General features: G+C 39.4%; 1 protein-coding gene across 5 annotated transcripts in view; it reads right to left on the bottom strand.

The window, feature by feature from the left end:
* OCA2 (OCA2 melanosomal transmembrane protein) overlaps positions 1 to 19,477 on the bottom strand; it is a 429,791-nt gene that overhangs the window by 44,479 nt on the left and 365,835 nt on the right. For 4 of the 5 annotated variants that reach the window (XM_056555890.1, XM_056555889.1, XM_056555886.1 and 1 more), the window contains 3 exons: positions 16,343 to 16,447; positions 14,199 to 14,234; positions 5,655 to 5,748 (listed from right to left, as the gene is read on the bottom strand). In XM_056555890.1, the coding sequence (XP_056411865.1) occupies positions 5,655 to 5,748; positions 14,199 to 14,234; positions 16,343 to 16,447 (235 nt within the window). The remainder of the gene's footprint in view (positions 1 to 5,654; positions 5,749 to 14,198; positions 14,235 to 16,342; positions 16,448 to 19,477) is intronic. The other variant, XM_056555887.1, reaches the window with a different exon arrangement.

The raw sequence follows: 19,477 nt of genomic DNA, 5'->3' as shown, positions 1-19,477 counted from the left end.
GCATTTTTCGGTAAAAATAACACCTTATCTTTATTCTGTAGGTCCATACGGTTAAAATGATACCCTACTTATATAGGTTTGATTTTGTCGTACTTCTGAAAAAAATCATAACTACATGCAGGAAAATGTAAACGTTTAAAATAGTCATCTTCTGACCCCTATAAAACTTTTTTTTTTCCGCGTAGGGCCAGTATGAGGGCTAATTTTTGCGCTGTGTTTTATCGGTACCATTTTTGCATTTATCTGACTTTTTGATAGTTTTTAATAAATTTTTTAGGATATAAAAAGTGACCAAAAATACGTTATTTTGGACTTTGTAATTTTTTTGCATGTACGCCATTGACTGTGCGGTTTAATTAATGATATATTTTTATAGTTCGGACATTTACGCATGCGGCGATACCACACATGTTTATTTTTATTTACACAGTTTTTTTTTAATGGGAAAAGGGGGGTGATTCAAACTTTTATTAGGGAAGGGGTTAAATGATCTTTGTTAACTTTTTTTTTTCTTCACTTTTTTTTTGCAGTGTTATAGCTCCCATAGCTGCAAAGCTATGGCTTTGCAGGGATCAGCGAGATAGGGGCTCGATTGCTCAAGCCTGTATCTCAGGCTTGGAGCAATCAAACGCCGATCGGACGCAACGGAGCAACGTAAGGGGACCACCGCTCGCCTCCTAGCTGATCGGGACATCGCTATTTTATCGCAATAGTCCCGATCATGAGCTGCCGGGAAGCATTTACTTTCATTTTCAGCGCGGCGGCCAACTTTGATCGCCGCGTTTGAAAGGTTAATAGCCAATCGTGCCACGCGCTGTTAGCACAGGGTCCCGGCTATGAATAGCAGCCGGGACCAACACCGGGACCGGGTGCAGGGCGTACAGGTACGCCCTGCGTCCTTAAGAGGTTAAAATAAAACCCTGACAACTGTATAGGTATTGTCTGATGAATATACAAAAACTTAGGTAGCAGGTCCATTTTTACTATATTCATCCTCCCAAACCATGACACAAACTTATTCCGATAGGCTCTCAGATCCCTCAACAGTTTATCTTGTAATGGGAGATAATTTAAGGCTAACAAACTATCCAAGTGAGAAGGGATATGCACCCCAGATAAGTTGCTTATTTCGTTCCATACAAACAGGAAGCTAGATTTAAAATTTTCTAATCCTGACCCGATAAAGAAACGTTTAGCCCCTCTGTCTTGTTTAAATTTGTTTTAAAGTTACTTAACCTTCCAAATCGTTCCATCTCTTTAATTATCGAGGGGAGCGAGACCCTCGGTGAGAGTATAAAAGCAAGTCATCAGCATATCATGCCAATGTATGGTGTGTCTGACCTATTTTAACTCCCTTAATGTGTGGGTTTTTGCGCATTGCGGTAGCTAAATGTTCCAATAAATTTTGACATTGCAATTAGAGATGAGCGAACTTACAGTAAATTCGATTCGTCACGAACTTCTCGGCTCGGCAGTTGATGACTTTTCCTGCGTAAATTAGTTCAGCCTTCAGGTGCTCCGGTGGGCTGGAAAAGGTGGATACATTCCTAGGAAAGAGTCTCCTAGGACTGTATCCACCTTTTCCAGCCCACCGGAGCACCGGAAAGCTGAACTAATTTATGCAGGAAAAGTCATCAACTGCCGAGAAATTCGTGACGAATCGAATTTACTGTAAGTTCGCTCATCTCCAATTGCAATTGATGAGTGAAATTGGTCTATAATTCCCACACTGGGTACGGTCTTTCTCTGGTTATGGTATTACTACCACCATAGCTTCAAGAGACTGTTTCATAAACGGGCAGGCCGCTGCGATGTTGCTAAACACTTCCGCCATAAATGGTATCAATTTGTCCTTAAAACATTTTATAAAAGGCTGGTGAAAACCCGTCTGGGCCTGGGCCTGGGCCTGGGCTCTCCCCCCCCCCCCCCCCCCCCCCTTTTCAGTGATGTCACGGCTGCCTGCATTTCCTCCTCTGTGAATGCCCCCTCCATCTTAATTTTCCTTTCATTATTGATTCTAGGCAATACAGTTTCCTCCATATACTTCCAGATTTTATTTTCGAGAACTTTACATGGGGCATCTGCATAATGTCCCTTAATATTGTGAAGGCTATCATAATAGCTGCTAAATGTTTCCGAGATGAACTGTGGATTATGCGTAAATTTTCTCTCCATATCTAATATACTTGGGATGTATGCCGTGGTCTCCCGGGGGCGGATGAGGCATGCCAGCATCTTGCCACATTTATCAGCATGTCCGTACCCATACCCCTGTCTCCTGATCTGGCTCCATGAGTCCACCACCAATCCTTTAATCTGTTCCCTCATCAAGGTCATCTGTTCTGAAATCTCTTAGGACAGATTTTTTTTTTTATGGGATTTGGATAATTCCTCTAGTTCCCTAACTGGCTTTATAACTCTAGTCTCCCTTTCTTTTTTCATTGGTTAAGCTTGGAAGTGATATCTACTACATGAGCTTCTAAAAATATTTCCATAGCTTGGAACACTGCTTGGCGACATTTCTCATCCTTTAATAATGTATAATTTAAGCGCCAGTTCCCCGGTATTTCAATTGTCAAGAAAATAGGTGAGTGATCTCACCATGTAACAATACCAATATTAGTCTTAGGATCTTGCATCAGAACAGAGTGAGATGTCAAAAACATATCTACGTGACTATATGTTGGATGGACCGGGGAGAAGAAAGAATAATCTCTATCTTTAGGATGTAATATTCTCCATACATCAACCATTCAGGCTAGTCTGAAGCTCTGTTCACATTGTCCGTTTTGGATAATGGGAACAGACCCTTCTGCCAGTGTCAACCCAGACAGGGATACTCCAGCTGTTGCTAAACTACAACTCCCAGCATGCCCAGACAGGCAAACGCTGTTTGGGCATGCTGGGAGTTCTAGTTTTGCACCAATTGGTGGCTCCCTGTTTGGGTAGACATTGCATCATGGGTGCTCTCCTCAGCGGACAGCGCCAAAAATGTCCTAACCAATTTTTTTGTGTTTTTTTTCTTCTCGTTTCAGATCCGTGTATGTAGAGGATTACAGCTGATTTGATGGATTACGGCAGATTTTTCTTTTTTCTTTTAATAAAATGGTTAACGAGGGCTGTGTGGGAGTGTTTTTTAAAATAAAATAATTTTTCCAATGTGTTGCGTTTTTTTAAATAGAATTTTCAGGCTTAGTAGTGGAAGCCGGTCTTATTGACGGAATCCATTACTAAGCCAGGGCTTAGTGCTAACCCCCAAAAACAGCTAGTGCTATCCCCAATTATTACCCCGGTACCCACCACCACAGGGGTGCCGGGTATAGCCGGCAACAACAGGCCCGGAGCGTCAAAAATGGCGTTCCTGGGCCTAAGCGGTAACAGGCTGGCGTTATTTAGGCTAATGACATCATCACTAGGGGGCGGAGCTACACGGACCTGCTCGAGGGAAGTAAGCGGACTTCGTCTTCTGTATACACTATATACAGCTATATATAGATAGCTGTATATAGTGTATACTGCCCAAAGGGTTAACCTACACTGTCCAGCAGTGTAAGTTAACTCTTTCCTTGCTGGGCTTGCGCATAGCGCACAGCTCAGCAAGGGGTTAATCTAGCCAGCAATGTGTATACTGTACACATTGCAGGCTCACTGTAAGTTCTTCCTGGGCAGTAGGTACACGATTTATACCTATGGCTCAGCGTCAGCTGTTCTCCCGGCTCTGTAGCCTTGAGAACAGCTGATCCCGACATTCACATCAGGAGGATCGCAGCGGGTGTCAGGATGAGTTACATCTGCTGTGATCTGGCCCTTACTGCAGGTACTACTGCTCCCAACATGGAGCACACTCTGCTCCATGCTGGGAGCTGTAGTACCTGCATTAATAGACATATCGCAGCGAGTGTAACTTCTGACACCCGCTGCGGTCTATTAATGCAGGTACTACAGCTCCCAGCATGGAGCAGAGTGTACTCCATGTTGGGAGTAGTAGTACTTGTAGTTAAGGAAAGATCACTGCGGCTATCACTCCTGACACCCGCTGTGATGCTCCTGTATAAGGTATGGATGCGGAGGCCACTCTCCTATGGTCCCCTGCACTGCCGTATATATACACATATTCCTATTTCTCACAGAGAGCTGTGATTGGCTGGAACCATCTGGACAATCACAGCTCTGTGGGAAATGTGAATAGGTGTATATATACGTCAGTGCAGGGGACCATAGAAGAGCGGCCGCCGCATCTATACATTATACAAGAGGATCGCAAGGGACCCCGGCGATCTGTCAATTAGTACAGGTAACTACTACTCCCATCATGGAACAGTGTGTCCCATGCTGGGAGTAGTAGCACTACCTAAAAAATGTAAAAAAAATAAAAAAAAGTGAAAAACACGCACACACTACATTTTTATTATTGTCGGCTACATTTTTAGTTCTTTACCTGCTCACATAAATTGATCCCTGTTTAAAAATGAATAAACATTTCATAAGAAAAAAAGATAGATTTCGTTAGATACAAATTTTTCATCACCACTGTATCTTTTTTATTAATATTTTTTTATTAGAATGAATTCTTTACGTTTGTTTACGGATAATGAATGCATTCGTTTTTTACTGCATGCATTCGGTAAATAACGAATGCATTCGTTATTTTGCTATTTGTATTATCGTGGCTATTCGGGAATGTTCAAAATATGTTTTCGTGCATTCGGATCGGCCTGAATGCCCAAAAACGGTAAAATTCGGCAAATTAGACATTTGTGCCAAAACGAATTGCACATGTCTAGCGTGGACCCCAGGAACAGGTAATTATAAAACTGGGGATAGGGGAGGTAATGGGGCAGCGGCGGCAGTAGTCCCTGGATAGCTAGGGGGAGAGAAGCGGCGGCAGCAGGACTCTAGACCCCAGGAAAGGCAGGGGGAGAGAAGCGGGCAGTGACCACGGTCTCTGACCCCGCAAAAGCTGCACTTCTGTGGGGTCAGAAACAGTCTATCAGGGTATACACATGCACACACGCACCCTCATTTTACCAAGGATATTTGGATAAAAAACGTTTACCCAAATATCCTTGGAAAAATGAGGGTGCATATTATAGGCCGGTGCGTGGTATACCCGGATAAATACGTTACTTTAATTTGAAATGCGTTTCTTTGAGTAATAGAATCTCCATACATTGCTTCTGCATCATTTGTAATATGTGTGACAGTTTGAAAACATTTTTTTATTTTTCTATACATTTTATCATCATCTCATTTTTCTTTCTGAAGAAGGGGGGAGGGGGGGTGGTACTGAGTACAATAGGGAAACCCAAACCACAGATCTCAGGTTGTTGTGTAGAGGAATGGGTTATAAGAAGCTCTGGAACAAGTGAGCATGTTATGAATTAAGGCACAAATACGTAATGTTCTATTTTTTCTTTTCCTGTTTTTTCTTGAAAAACTAATAAAATATATAAAAAATGTTAAAATTATGTATTATCGCACTGCAATAAAATACAACACTAATTGCTGCTCTAGAATTGTTTTAGTAAAAATTTTTTAAAAAAATAGCTTCATTTCTAGAAGGAAGCAAAAAAACATGCCACTTTCCATAAATAATTGTCATTGTGAATGCAGACAGTCAAAAATGCTGTTTTAATGTATTAAATATTCCTTACCTCCAAGACAAGCACCCATGGCAAGGGCAAAAATAAGCGGTTTAATAGGTAGATCAACATCTGCATCCTGGCTTAAATTTATTAACACGGGAATCTAGGAAGAAAGCGGAAAATACAGTATTGTTTATTTAAGATTTACTGCATATCAATCAACTTTTTAGTTTTTTTTTAGTTTTTTTTTTTAGTTTTCATCCAAATAACAGTTTAACCATTTGCAATTCACAAGCAGGGCGGCTGGGCAGTCTCTTATCTCCCTTACTCATATTTTAAATTGTATAAAGATTACTGTGATGTAATCTTGTGTTTGATAAGGCAATTTACAAGCATATGGTGGATCACCAATTTCATCTGGATTATCTGACTTTTTTATTTGGCAATATAAATGGAAATGTAGTCCTCCAGTTTCACCTTAATATAAAAAAGAGAAATATTCAACATATATAACACTAACTCACATCCTGATCTACATATATGACCTTCACAAGCAACATACTCCATACAAGAGGTTTTGAACATTTGTATCAAACAAAATTGCAAAAACAGTGGTTTAACAAAGCCCTGTGTGAAGGTCGAAATGTAGCATTTGTTGCACATGACGGAATCATTTTTTTAACCCTTCTTGCCTATATCCTGGTAGAATTGAATCAAAACCAACAGCAGAAGCCATTTAAATTAATGATTTTACAAAATTATATTTTTGATCATATGCCAATGTGCTGCAAGTAAAGACATGCATACTTTTTCCAATACTTTTTAGGTGTTTTCTTGCATAGCCTCACCCATTCACTTGAATGGGGCTGCACTGTAATTTACAGTTTTTTCTTCTTCTGGCCACCAGATGTACATGAATGGGGACACATGGTGTAGCAAAGCTGCACCCCTTTCATTGTCAGTATCGGTGGGATCTCAGAGGTTGAATTTGTACTAATTATAAAGCACAACTATTTTTAATTATGCAAATTGTAATTATATTGGTCCAGTCCTGATAAAGCAGGTCTTACTTGGATGCTCAAAAGTGCCAAGAAATAAATATATTTATTGCTGGAAACTTGAAAGTACTGCCTAGTGTGCCCATGAGACTGAAAGGCATCTGTCAACTCAGATTGTGCTTAAAGGGGTACTCCACACCTAGACATCTTATCTTTAGATAGGGGATAAGATGTGTGATTGCGGGGGGTCCCATTGTTGGGAACCCCCACGATCTCCCTGCTGCCCCCAGCATTCGTTTAGAGCATCGGGTGCAGCGCCAGAGGATTGTAACATCATGGCCATGCCCCGCTCGTGATGTCACGGCCACGCCCCCTCAATGCAATTCCCATAGATTTGCATTGAATGGGTTTGGACGTGATGTCATGAGTTTGGCATGGCTGTGATATCACGAGCCTCCTCCCCGCATTGACAGTCATCCGGCACGAAGCGAAGTTCACTCCATGCATCAGATGTCTCAGGTGCCACAACCAAGATTGCGGGGGTCCCCAGCGACAGGACCCCCCCACCAACAGACCCTTTGGATAGGGGATAAGATGTCTAAGGGCGGAGTACCCCTTTAAAGCTCAAGGGTCAAAAAGGCTATTTTGAGCCACAGTGTGCATGCCTCTTCAGCCTTGATTGATGTTCAGGGCTTGGCTTCCAGCACTGTGCAGTGCATGTGAATCATTCATGGCAGGGAGAGATAGAATACATGCTGCAGCTCAACACAGCCTCCTTAACATTTCAGCTCTGTGTATGATCTAATTACCTTCAAGGCTGGAGCATGACTGTAATACACTGTGCTCATACTTGATAACTCCTATCCCAAACTCAATACTGGGTTAAAAGGGGGAACTCTTACTGTCAGCCCATCAGTGCCACATGATGCCTTGGTACTCTGGCATAGCCTAGACAAATAGCATTGCCAGTCAATAATGAATTAGAGGACTAAGTATTTTAAAGCATTTGATGGGCATTTTATTACAACAGAGACCTGAACATATACTCTTGCTGCACAATTTAAAAATTTAAATAAAAAAGTAAATTTCTCCATTGTCTTAAAAGATTATTTAATAAAAGTTAACAAATTATATGTACTCCAATATGATGCTAACACAAACTTTAGCCTATTCTGTGAAAACAAAAATGTTATGGCTTTCATTGTACAAGACTACTAAAAACTTGTAGCAACCCATAGGATAACTGTTTGAATATGGCACATCTAAGCATGCCTTCATTTTGGAAAAATGAATATATATTACATTGTAAGGTGATATGAATAAATGAAATGTTCAAGCAGAAGCCTTGCAGCACAGATTCATTATCTCCATCATGTTTTGAAGTTCTATGAAGCAATGACTGCCAGCACAGCCCTTTCCTTTTTTTGTGTTGTATAAATAAGAATCTGGGGAAAACCAGCAAAAATATACAGGCAGGCAAGTCGATGATAGCAGAGCTGGCATTTATTAGGCAAGATCAGTTATGCTAAAATTGTCTTCCCTGTCCAGAAATAGATCAAGTATTAAGAATCTCCAGGAGCAAAGACAAGCAAATAAGTCCCAGCAAACACTAAAGTGTAACATTACACCAGCAGAAGGTACAAGAATTATTTAACACATTTGTTTATTTTATTTTTTAACCAGAGGGATACAGAAGACACTTTCCTACATCTGTTTTTGCTTTCATAACATAGAAAAATGCTTCTGTTCTTTGGCGCTGAGACTTCCCAAGCTCCTCAAGAGCTGAGGGCTAATATACCTCCTCACTTACCCTTTTATTCATGTCCCTGATTGACAGTCAACTGGAAGCCTAGCCCTGTTTCCATATCTCACACCTTAGCACAATATGTATACACAGCACATAAGCAGGGACAGTGATAAGAGAGAGGTAACACACAGCACATAATCAGGGACAGTGATAAGAGAGAGGTAACAAAGAGGCATTCAACCCTGCAACACTTCAGGGGCCTGGAACCTCCTCTTTGACACCAGAAAATAAAGCATTTTCCCATGTTATAAGGCACAGACAGATATATGAATTGTACTATGTACTTATCCTAACAGCTATCAGAAAGTGTCTGCTATAGTTTTGAATGTGAATTGAGACATAATACCTTAAAAAAAAAAAAAAAAAAACTGAAACCCCTCTTGATTATTTACCATGGACCACGATAAATGGATAGGTGAAAATAAATAATTTAGTATAGCTGAATTTTTATTTCCAGATAGAGGCATAGCTACTGTACAGGGTTTGTAGAGTTGACAATCGCCCAAGCAAATGTAGCAACGCAATAATATTTTGTGCTTGACCAAATAGAGAATGCAAATGAACCATTACTTCAGTAATAACATTTTGTGCTTTTTTACTTTAGATGCAGAATTTTTTTTTTTTTTTTTACAAAAATGAAGGTTTTGGGCTCCAGGGTATATAAAATAAGGAGATAGATGCTGGGAATATTTAACTATAGGGCATTCAGACTGCTCTGCTAATATTGGATGCACATTGCTATAGTGTGTCTATTTATGAAAAATGTATTGAATGTATTGATGAGCTCGTAACATGACAACCTTCAAAGAAAGTCTTAAATAATGAGCAATGTATTTATAGCAGTTTGCTAGTCATTTTCAAACAGCAGAAAAGCTTTTCAAAGGTAAAACAGTGTATAAAAAATATTTATAGTTTAATGATCCAATTTATTTTATCCCAGCAAGTCTGTAAGATTGCTTTGATTTATGCGTGCAAAAGAATGAAGCTTTATTTTTTTGCTTTCATCTTTATTGCCACATTATTGTGAAAGTTTCAAGAAATATTTATTAAAATATATCAACGTAATGTTTACAACTGCCTCCAAATTGCATTATACTTTTATGTCTAGTTCTTAGAAGGCTTAAAGGGCTATACCAGGATTTTTTTTTATTTGACTATGCTACAAGGGCTGTAAAGTTAGTGTAGTTCATAATATAGTGTCTGTACCTGTGTGTGACTGTTTTCTCACAATTCTTCTGTTATTTTGACCCCACTATTTGTTTTTAACAGCATACAAAATGACTGTTGTCTCAGATTTTTCCCAGCTTGCAATGTGGCCGAGACCTGACTCACTAGTCAGCTGATGACAGGTAGCCTGTCTGCTTCAATGGGTGGAGGGATCGCTTGGTGGTAGAGGGATCAATCTGCAACTAAAGCAACAGCTGTAGGTACCCTGATTGAAAACCACAGGTCTTTTGTTTCAATGGGTGGGCTGGCTGATGTGTTGGAGGGAGGAAAATTGAATTGTGGGATTTGTAGTCAAAAAAAGAAAAATTCAAACAGGAAATACAAGTTCACAAACAGCTAGCCACAGTGTTATGGTAATCTCATGACATAGCCGTTTAGCCCAAAGACAAGTGCAAATCCTTCCTAAGCATGTCCATTACTGCCTGCCAGGTAAGTACTAAAATGACCTTATGGTTGATAACCCCTTTAATAAGACATTTCATGGTTTTGTTGGTAAATATGGGGGACCTGATGCTGATAACTTAGTCAATTTTTAGTGCAAGACAAATAGTAGCACTTACAGTACAATATTATATACCATGGCTATGGGCCTTCTCCTTTTATACATTCACCACTGTATGGCTTGGTTCTCCCCCAGTTTAATAAGCCTTATTTGGGTCTGTGTCTTTACCAATCCCAGAGGTGGATTTAAAACACAAAGGAGGGTTCAAATCTTTTCTCTGGGTCAGTTCCACTTGTGATTTTGGTAACAATACAGACCAAAACAAGGAGGAAAAAAATGAGAATGATATGTGAATATCAGCCACTATACCATTCATAGTGCTAGCCATAGTGCCTGTGTAATACTGAATTCTATAGTCTATTTTGATTCAACTAGCGAGATAAGGAACGGAAATGATCTAACATCACTGAAGCAGCAAAACTGAGGACACTTAAAAGTATACATTTTTATTTAGTTGTTCCCATAAATTAATAGTATGAGAGTTGGTACCATGTTCACTTTAGAAATATAGGAGATAAGTGGAGTAGCGATGATACCTTTATTGACTAACTGAGAAGATATAGATTGCAAGCTTTGAAGACTTCTCAGGTCCCACATGCCCAATGAAGGTATCTAAGCGGTCTTGAAAGCTTGTGATTTCTATATTCTCAGTTAGCCAATAAAGGAATCATCACTACTCCATAAATTAATAGTGCATACAAAATATCATATAACTGATAAAATATATCTTGTTCCTACAAGAAAAAACATAGTACTGTATTATACATCATTTCAAATGCACAGTAGTGATTATTATTGTATGCCATACTATAAATATTTCCTATTATAGTCATAAGGCTATATTCACATCAGTGTTCGGGATGCATGTCAGGATTTTTCTCCACTTAAACTTGCAAAATAGCAGACATGAAAGGGGTACTCCCCTGGAAAACTTTTTTTTAATCAACTGGTGCCAGAAAGTTTAACAGATTTTTAACCTCTTAAGGACTTAGGGCATACCTGTACACCCTAAGCCCGGTCCTGGTGTAAAAAAAGGGGTCACGCCGTGACCCCGCTTCACACCGGGTCGGTCCCGGCTGCTAACTATAGCCGGGACCTTGGGCTAACAGCATGCGGCACCAATTGTTGTGCCACGCGCTGTTAACCCTTCAGACACGGCGATCAAAGTTGACTGCCACGTCTGAAAACTAAAGTAAACAGTTCCCGGCAGCTCAGTCGGGCTGATCGGGACATTGCGATAAAATCGCGATGTTGCGATCAGCTGGGACGCAGGCGGAGGTCTCCTTAACTCTCTGCGCGACGTCCGATCGGGGATTGATTGCTCCAAGCCTGAGCTACAGGCTTGAGCAATCGAGCCCCTATCTGACTGATCCCTGCAAAGCTATGGCTTTGCAGGGATCAGCAAAGTAGATCAGTGTGTGCAGTGCTATAGCTCCCTATGGGAGCTATAACACTGCAAAAAAAAGTAGAAAAAAAAAAGTCAAAGGGGTATTCCAGGCAAAACCTTTTTATATATATATATCAACTGGCTCCGGAAAGTTAAACGGATTTGTAAATTACTTCTATTAAAAAATCTTAATCCTTCCAATAGTTATTAGCTTGTGAAGTTTTCTGTCTAACTGCTCAATGATGATGTCACGTCCCAGGAGCTGTGCATGATGGGAGAATATCCCCCGGGACGTGAATCATCAGACAGAAAACAACAACTCAACTTCAGAAGCTAATAACTATTGGAAGGATTAAGATTTTTTAATACAAGTAATTTACAAATCTGTTTAACTTTTCAGAGCCAGTTGATATATAAAAAAAGTTTTGGCCTGGATTACCCCTTTAACAAAGGTCATTTAACCCCTTCCCTATTAAAAGTTTGAATCACTCCCCTTTTCCCATAAAAAAAAAAAGCTGTAAATAAAAATAAATATAAACATATGTGGTATCGCCGCATGCGAAAATGTCCAAACTATAAAACTAATAAAATGTATTGTTAATTAAATTGCACGATCAATGGCGTGCACGCAAAAAAAATCCAAAGTCCAAAATAGTGTATTTTTGGTCACTTTTTATATCATGAAAAAGTGAATAAAAGCGATCAAAAATTCAATACAAACATGGTACCGATAAAAACTTCAGAACAAGGCGCAAAAAATGAGTCCTCATATCGGCCTGTACGCAGAAAATTAAAAAAGTTATAGGGGTTACAATATGAGAATTTTTAACATATAAATTTTCCTGGGTAGTTATGATTTTTTCCAAAGTACGACAATATCCAACCTATATAAGTAGGGTATCATTTTAACCATATGAACCTACAGAATAAAAATAAGGTGTTATTTTTACCGAAAAATGCACGGTGTAAAAACAGAAGCCCCAAAAAATTACAAAATTAAATTTTTTCTTCAATTTTGTTGCACAATGATTTTTTTTTCCATTTTGCCGTGGATTTTTTTGTAAAATTACTAATGACACTGCAAAGTAGAATTGGTGGCGCAAAAAAATAAGCCATCATATGGATTTTTAGGTGCAAAATTGAAAGCGTCAGGATTTTTAGAAGGTGATGAGGAAAAAATGAAAATGCAAAAATGGAAAAACGCTGCCTCCTTAAGGGGTTAAATTAGTTTGCACCATAGGAAGTTCTGTTCTTTTTGAACTTCCTCTGGAACATATAGCAGCTGAAGGATTAAGATTTTTAAATGCAAATAGTTTACAAATCTGTTTAACTTTCTTGCACCAGTTGATTTAAAAAAAAATATTTTCCAGTGGAGTACCCCTTGAAAGGGGTTTTTCCACCCTTAGAAATCTTATCCCCTATCCAAAGGATAGGGGATAAGATGTCTGATCATGGAGTGCCACCGTTGAGACTCCCCCTTGATCTCTGTGCAGCACCCGGCATTTTGTGCCGGGTGCTGCTCCAGTTCTGGAACACTGGGTTTCCCAGCGGCAGGACCCCCACGAGCAGGCATCTTATCCCCCTATCCTTTGGATAGGGGATAAGAATTCTAAAGGTGGAATACCCCTTTTACAGAAATCCTGTCAGACCCCATTCAAAGTGAACAGGACCAGTCGGGTTCTGTTGATGTCAGTTATGACACCCTCCGTCCCAGCCCTGTTTCAGCTATTGTAACGGAGCTCCACAACCCTAATGTGAACCAGCCTTAGTTATATATTGCAACCATTTCACTTATCAATTTCTAATTCATGTAACCCCTTGTTGGATTCAGCTATATGCAGTAGAATGATGCAGCTACTGCTCAGCAGTTACAGACTATGAAGAGATCATGCGTATAGTTCAGTTCTTTAGTTATGTCTCTTTTTTCTTTATGCTACCGACTCCTGAAAGACATTTGTTCTCTGTAGATTAACAACATGTTCACACAAATCTATGATTTATATGAGGATACAGAACACACTGTAAGGGTCCATGCAAACACTCCAGGTGCTAGGAGCTTTCGGACATTGCTGGTCTCCATATCACACAATGCATTCTGTTAATTATTATGCCACTGAGATTCCATAGCTCAGACTGCACTGTATAACGGAATCCCATTGATAGGAATGGAATTCTGCTGCACTGTAATTTCCAACTGGAATCTCTGCACTGAGAAATCCCAAAGAGACACAGGCCCAGATTTTCCAGAGACAACCAATCACAGTCTAGCTTTTACTTTACCAGAGTTCGTTAGCTGAGCTGTGATTGGTTGCTGGGGGAAAATCCCTCCACTTTTTTCTCACACAGTTTGATAAATCTGGGCCAATGACCGGATGTTTAGACAAAAGAGCAATAAAGAGATTTGGCAACGATGTTCTACAACCTAAATCTCTCCATGTACGGTATATAATAGATACATGTATAAACCTCTGCACAGTCATTGTATTCCTTTCTTGCTCAATTTTCACATCAGATTGACTGACCATAGTCAGAACCCAACAAACACAATTATAAACCAATAAGGACCAACAGTGTGTATCCTGTGACAGATCCAGCACAGCTTTATTGGTTTTCATGACCATGCTGGAAACCATAATGCAGATGAAAAGTGATCTTTATGCTTTCCACTAACTTGCTTTCAGAAGTTTCTTACACAGTAGGAAATCCAAAGAGAGTCTTGTATATTGCCCTAAATTAAAGCCAACATAAATGTGTCAGAATTAAACCAAAGGAAACTGTTATGTTCACTGTACTTTCGTCTCTCCATGCACTATAGTTACCTTTTGGTATCTTTATGATTGTTTTTCCCATTTCAGTATGATAGTTTAGCAACACATCTTTTTGTAATATTTGTACCATGACCTTTCTTTAAGAGAAAGCTTTAAGACATTTTATTAACTTCTATAGTTGCTATAGATTTGTAATTAACTAATAAATCATTTGGGACAGATGTGGCATTTACTGAAGCGTAAAATGGACTTTAAAATAAAAGAAAAAAAATGGACTTTTATTAAAACTGTTAATTTTGAACAAAAAAAGCTGAAGCTGAAAGTGAAAGACCTTAAGAATTAGCTACATTATTTAGAATTGGATAGGAGGCTTGTGCAACTTTTTACCTTAAGTACCTTATACTGTATATGCTGCAGTTATTGCCCATGATATAAAAAAAAAAGAAAGTCTTGTTTTGAGGCTGTATGAAATAGGTTACCATTTTTATTACTTAATTTTAAGTGCTTTATATAGTTGATCAAAGTTTATATTGTGGTATAGCCTCAGACAGAAAAAAAAGTAGTGTGTCCCATTTCATTACAGAAGCTCAGATGAACGAGGAGTATCATTTTGGAGAATTCCTGAAAATCACCACCACAGATTAACATTCCATATATACAGTGCATCTGCTGAAGTTACCAAGCCTTTTTTTGTACAGCACATCAAACTTTCAACTATTAAACAAAAAAATCTGCACTAGAGTTTTGTGGGTGATATGTAGCTTTTTCTATTCCAAAACCATATAATAATACTTACTTTTTATTACTGCTTATTACTAAAATACCATCATACTGTGCCAAATAATATCAACATAAGTTCCCAACCTTGTAGCTTAGCCCATTAAAGGCAATGGTCATATATTGTTATTGCAGTATCTAAATGGTTTCTAGGCATTTGTCACCCCATAGGCATCTGGGTTACAGGACTAGAGATGAGCGAACTTACAGTAAATTTGATTTGTCACGAACTTCTCGGCTCGGCAGTTGATGCCTTATCCTGCATAAATTAGTTCAGCTTTCAGGTGCTCCCGTGGGCTGGAAAAGGTGGATACAGTCCTAGGAAAGAGTCTCCTAGGACTGTATCCACCTTTTCCAGCCCACGGGAGCACCTGAAAGCTGAACTCATTTATGCAGGATAAATCATCAACTGTCGGGCCGAGAAGTTCGTGACAAATCGAATTTACTGTAAGTTCGCTCATTTCTAGACAGGATCATGTTTCCATGGCATCCAGTGGTCTAAGGCAGGCCACGGGTATGCTATGTATTTTTGCCTAATACAACAAAAATAAATTAATAAACTTCCAATGTGCCATGGATTAAAGGCTTAAAATAATATTTTGTCATCTTCATCCTATCAATATACCATTCTGAACAGACTAAAAAACAGTGCAAATTCTAAGGCCTAATGCACATGAGTGAAAAGTTAGCCAAACTCACTGTTTTTGGCAGGACTGGCCAATGGTCTTCTGTTTTAAGATGATCAGTCAAACATTTATGTGTATGTCTATATGAAAAATCTAAAAGAAATATCCACTCCTGATCGAGTCAAATTATAGAAAAAAAATTCTGCCAGGAGGATTTAAAAATAGGGGAAAAAGTGGCTGCCAATTTCCACATACAGTGATTGGCTGACCAAGCATTTCCTGCGTATTGAGTCGGACCAGGAAGTGGAAAACATAGGTGATCATATGACTGACTGAACAGCAGCAGATTGGTGAGGTGAGTACTCATTTTCCAATCCAGTCCCTTAGTGCCTTAGTAGATTTGCACCAGACATAGATTTACCTCAGAAACACAAGATTTGTCACCTTATAAAGGTATTACCAGTTCCATCCCCTCATTAAAACTAAATCCCTCTAGAGATTCATGTTAGACTTAACCATAGCAAATAAATGCACTATACTGCATGAGCTAGGTGCATTAGGATGGCCCTTTTGAATTTGTACTTACTGGTCTCTAGGCAACACCTAAAATAAAAGAAAAAATGGTTCAACAACAAAAAGTTTCTAAGAAGTATCCTTTGACTTACCATTGCAGCAGTGAAAGGAATGTTGTCAATTAGAGATGAAGCTAAAGCTGAAACCCATACTACCAGTATGATGGCTATCGCCAGCCTTTCATCTTCAGGAACCGCCTATAAAGGACATTATTCACAAGAGAGGATTACAATAGTATCATTAAAGTATCAACATAATTGTGGGGAATAATTTACAATAAATCTACGGCTGCTTGAAAGACTACTGTCACCCCCTAATGAATATCAAATATATATATATATATATATATATATATATATATATATATATAGGGCTAAAGGGCTAAAGATATTAACCTGAAACTTGGCACACATATTACTTATATGTCAACAACAAACATAGGATAGGTGATTTAACCCTTACTCACCCCCATTTGCCAGGGGCAGGGTTTATGTTTAAAGTCCCATACAAGTCAATGGGAAATATATGTTACTGCATAAATTCCAAATGGCTGGAGATATTTCGACAATACTTAGTCACATGTTAATTATATGTCCACTTAAAATATAGGATAGTTAATTTAACCCTTAACTACCCCCATTTGTGAGGGTCGGGGTTTTTGTTTAAAGTCCCATGCAAATCAATGGGAAATGTATGTTTTCACATAACTTCTGTACGGCTGGATATATTTCAATACCTGGTACACATATTACGTGTCGGGATTGGGGGTCGAGATAGGGGGTCGAGATAGGGGGTCGAGACAGGGGGTCGAGACAGGGGGTCGAGATAGGGGGTCGAGACAGGAGGTCGGGACAGGAGGTCGGGACAGGAGGTCGGGACAGGAGGTCGGGACAGGAGGTCGGGACAGGAGGTCGGGACAGGAGGTCGGGACAGGAGGTCGGGACAGGAGGTCGGGACAGGAGGTCGGGACAGGAGGTCGGGACAGGAGGTCGGGACAGGAGGTCGGGACAGGAGGTCGGGACAGGAGGTCGGGACAGGAGGTCGGGACAGGAGGTCAGGACAGGAGGTCAGGACAGGAGGTCGGGACAGGAGGTCAGGACAGGAGGTCAGGACAGGAGGTCAGGACAGGAGGTCAGGACAGGAGGTCAGGACAGGAGGTCGGGATATGAGGACAGGATATGGGGTTGGGATATGACAACAATATATGAGGACGGGATATGAAGTCAAAAGCTTCCTCCTTTGTTTATTTTCCTCCCTAACAAGGATTAGGAAGGAAAAACCGGGCAACGCCGGGTATTCAGCTAGTTATAAATAAAGATTGATTTAATGGAGCTGAAAATTAATGGAACTATTGACACATAGATCTGGATTTACATATCACATATTCTCTCCATTCCATTGTTAAAATAGAAGAGAGAACTCTTTACTTTGTCCCAATTCTCAGAACTTAAAAGTGATGAGATAGACAGCAACCAATCACAGCTGCTATGGGAAAATCCCTCCATTTTGATAAATCTGGGCAATTGAACCTACTTTGTGGACCAGGAATCCCTAGCAATGTTCTAGTTCACACATCTTATAAAGCCTTATTTAGAAAGAAAACCTGTTTTTGGTGGAAAAGGTCTGATGTTATTTATAGGATATTAGATAAGTTGATCAGTAGGGATCCAACTGCTAGAACCCCCATGATCCTAAGGGTGGGGACAAAATTGTCACCAGAACAAATGGTCAACTTTGCAGCTGAAGCCACAGTTGAAGAACAGACACACTGTAGCACTGCAAACTTTCACTTTCTATATTTCCCCTTAACACTTTCTCCAGCAACCCTTGAGAATGCCCAATCTGCACACTAGATCTCTTTCTCTGTACCTGAAAACCACGTAGAAAGCCCTTATTTATTGCTAACAAGCAGAGCACCCGGCATTGCCCGCTCTTCCAATCTAAATCTTGTGGGACAGGAGATGCAACAATGAAACTCTTGTCCTCATATTCTGACCTCATACGAGACCTCACATCCTGTTCCCTAACTATTATCTGCATCTCCCTGCCGGACAGTCAGAAGGAGCTTTCAAATTCCTGCACAACACTCAGGAAGTAACCCAATCAGGAGATGTACCGCATTTCCATAGACTTGAATAGGAGAAAAGTCCCCCAAACTTAAATACAGGGTGGGTTAGGGTTAATTTAACTACATTTTTAGTTGGCAAAAAAGTAACAAGTGTACCAAGCTTCATCACAATATCGCCAACCATTTTGAAGTTCTGCTAGAGAGAAAAAAATGATGGGCTTACGGGAACTTTTTTTTTTTGTTTGTTTTTTAAGTGGGAGGGACTCATCGAAAAGAGGCATGTCTTGAGAGCAGCAAAACTTTATTATTAAGACAACTAAGTTGGACTAAGCTTAAACAATGCAGTCTACAAATGTGCCAAATTTATTTATTAAACATTGGGGATCTTACACTAAAAATGTTTTGACACTGTCAGGTTGGTTGGAGGTACTCCTACAGAAAGAGTGTGAATAAAAGTAGCATGCTATGCTTAACTCACAATGGGACTTATGAGAGTGTTTAAAGTCTATTGTTCTATAGACTGTTGCCGTGAAATTATTTCCTCTTCATAAACCAAAATCAGACATTCATTTAACAGACAGTTTTATTAATGAGAACCCTAGAAGATTTAGGTCTATAGAATTTACAGAATTTTAGAGATAATGCTTCACCATAGTGAAATAGGTATTACCTTAAATGTTTTAGGTATGAAATGACTATACTGACTGCTTACCAATCAGACAGAATTATATAGTACTATGTCATGGTTGACACAAGAAGGAACTCTGCAGACACACAGTGTACAAGCACTGAAATCCTTTATCAACCACAATGTGCATTCTAACAGGCAGTCAGTCAGCATAGCAATTCTGCACTACACACCCTGTTCACTACCGCAGTATTTTTTTTCAGTGTTTTTTCTTTCTTTCTTTTTTGAGGATTGTATTGGAGGGTCAATAATATTCAGTTACTTATTGGAAATGTAATGAACAAACTTATTTGTTTTACATTTTGGTTCACTCCTGCATGGTATGTATATTGCTAGTCTATGTTTGTCAAGAAGGAGGTTATCAGTTTAGTTTAAAGGGGTACTCCGGTGAAAATTATTATTATTTTTTTTTAAATCAACTGGTGCCAGAAAGTTAGAGGGGTATTCCAGGCCAAAACTTTTTTTTAATAT

Source organism: Hyla sarda, chromosome 2 (assembly GCF_029499605.1).
Source record: "Hyla sarda isolate aHylSar1 chromosome 2, aHylSar1.hap1, whole genome shotgun sequence".
NCBI lineage: Eukaryota > Metazoa > Chordata > Amphibia > Anura > Hylidae > Hyla > Hyla sarda.
The sequence above is the reverse complement of the archived record's forward strand: the minus strand, read 5'-3'. Positions and strand labels throughout refer to the sequence as shown.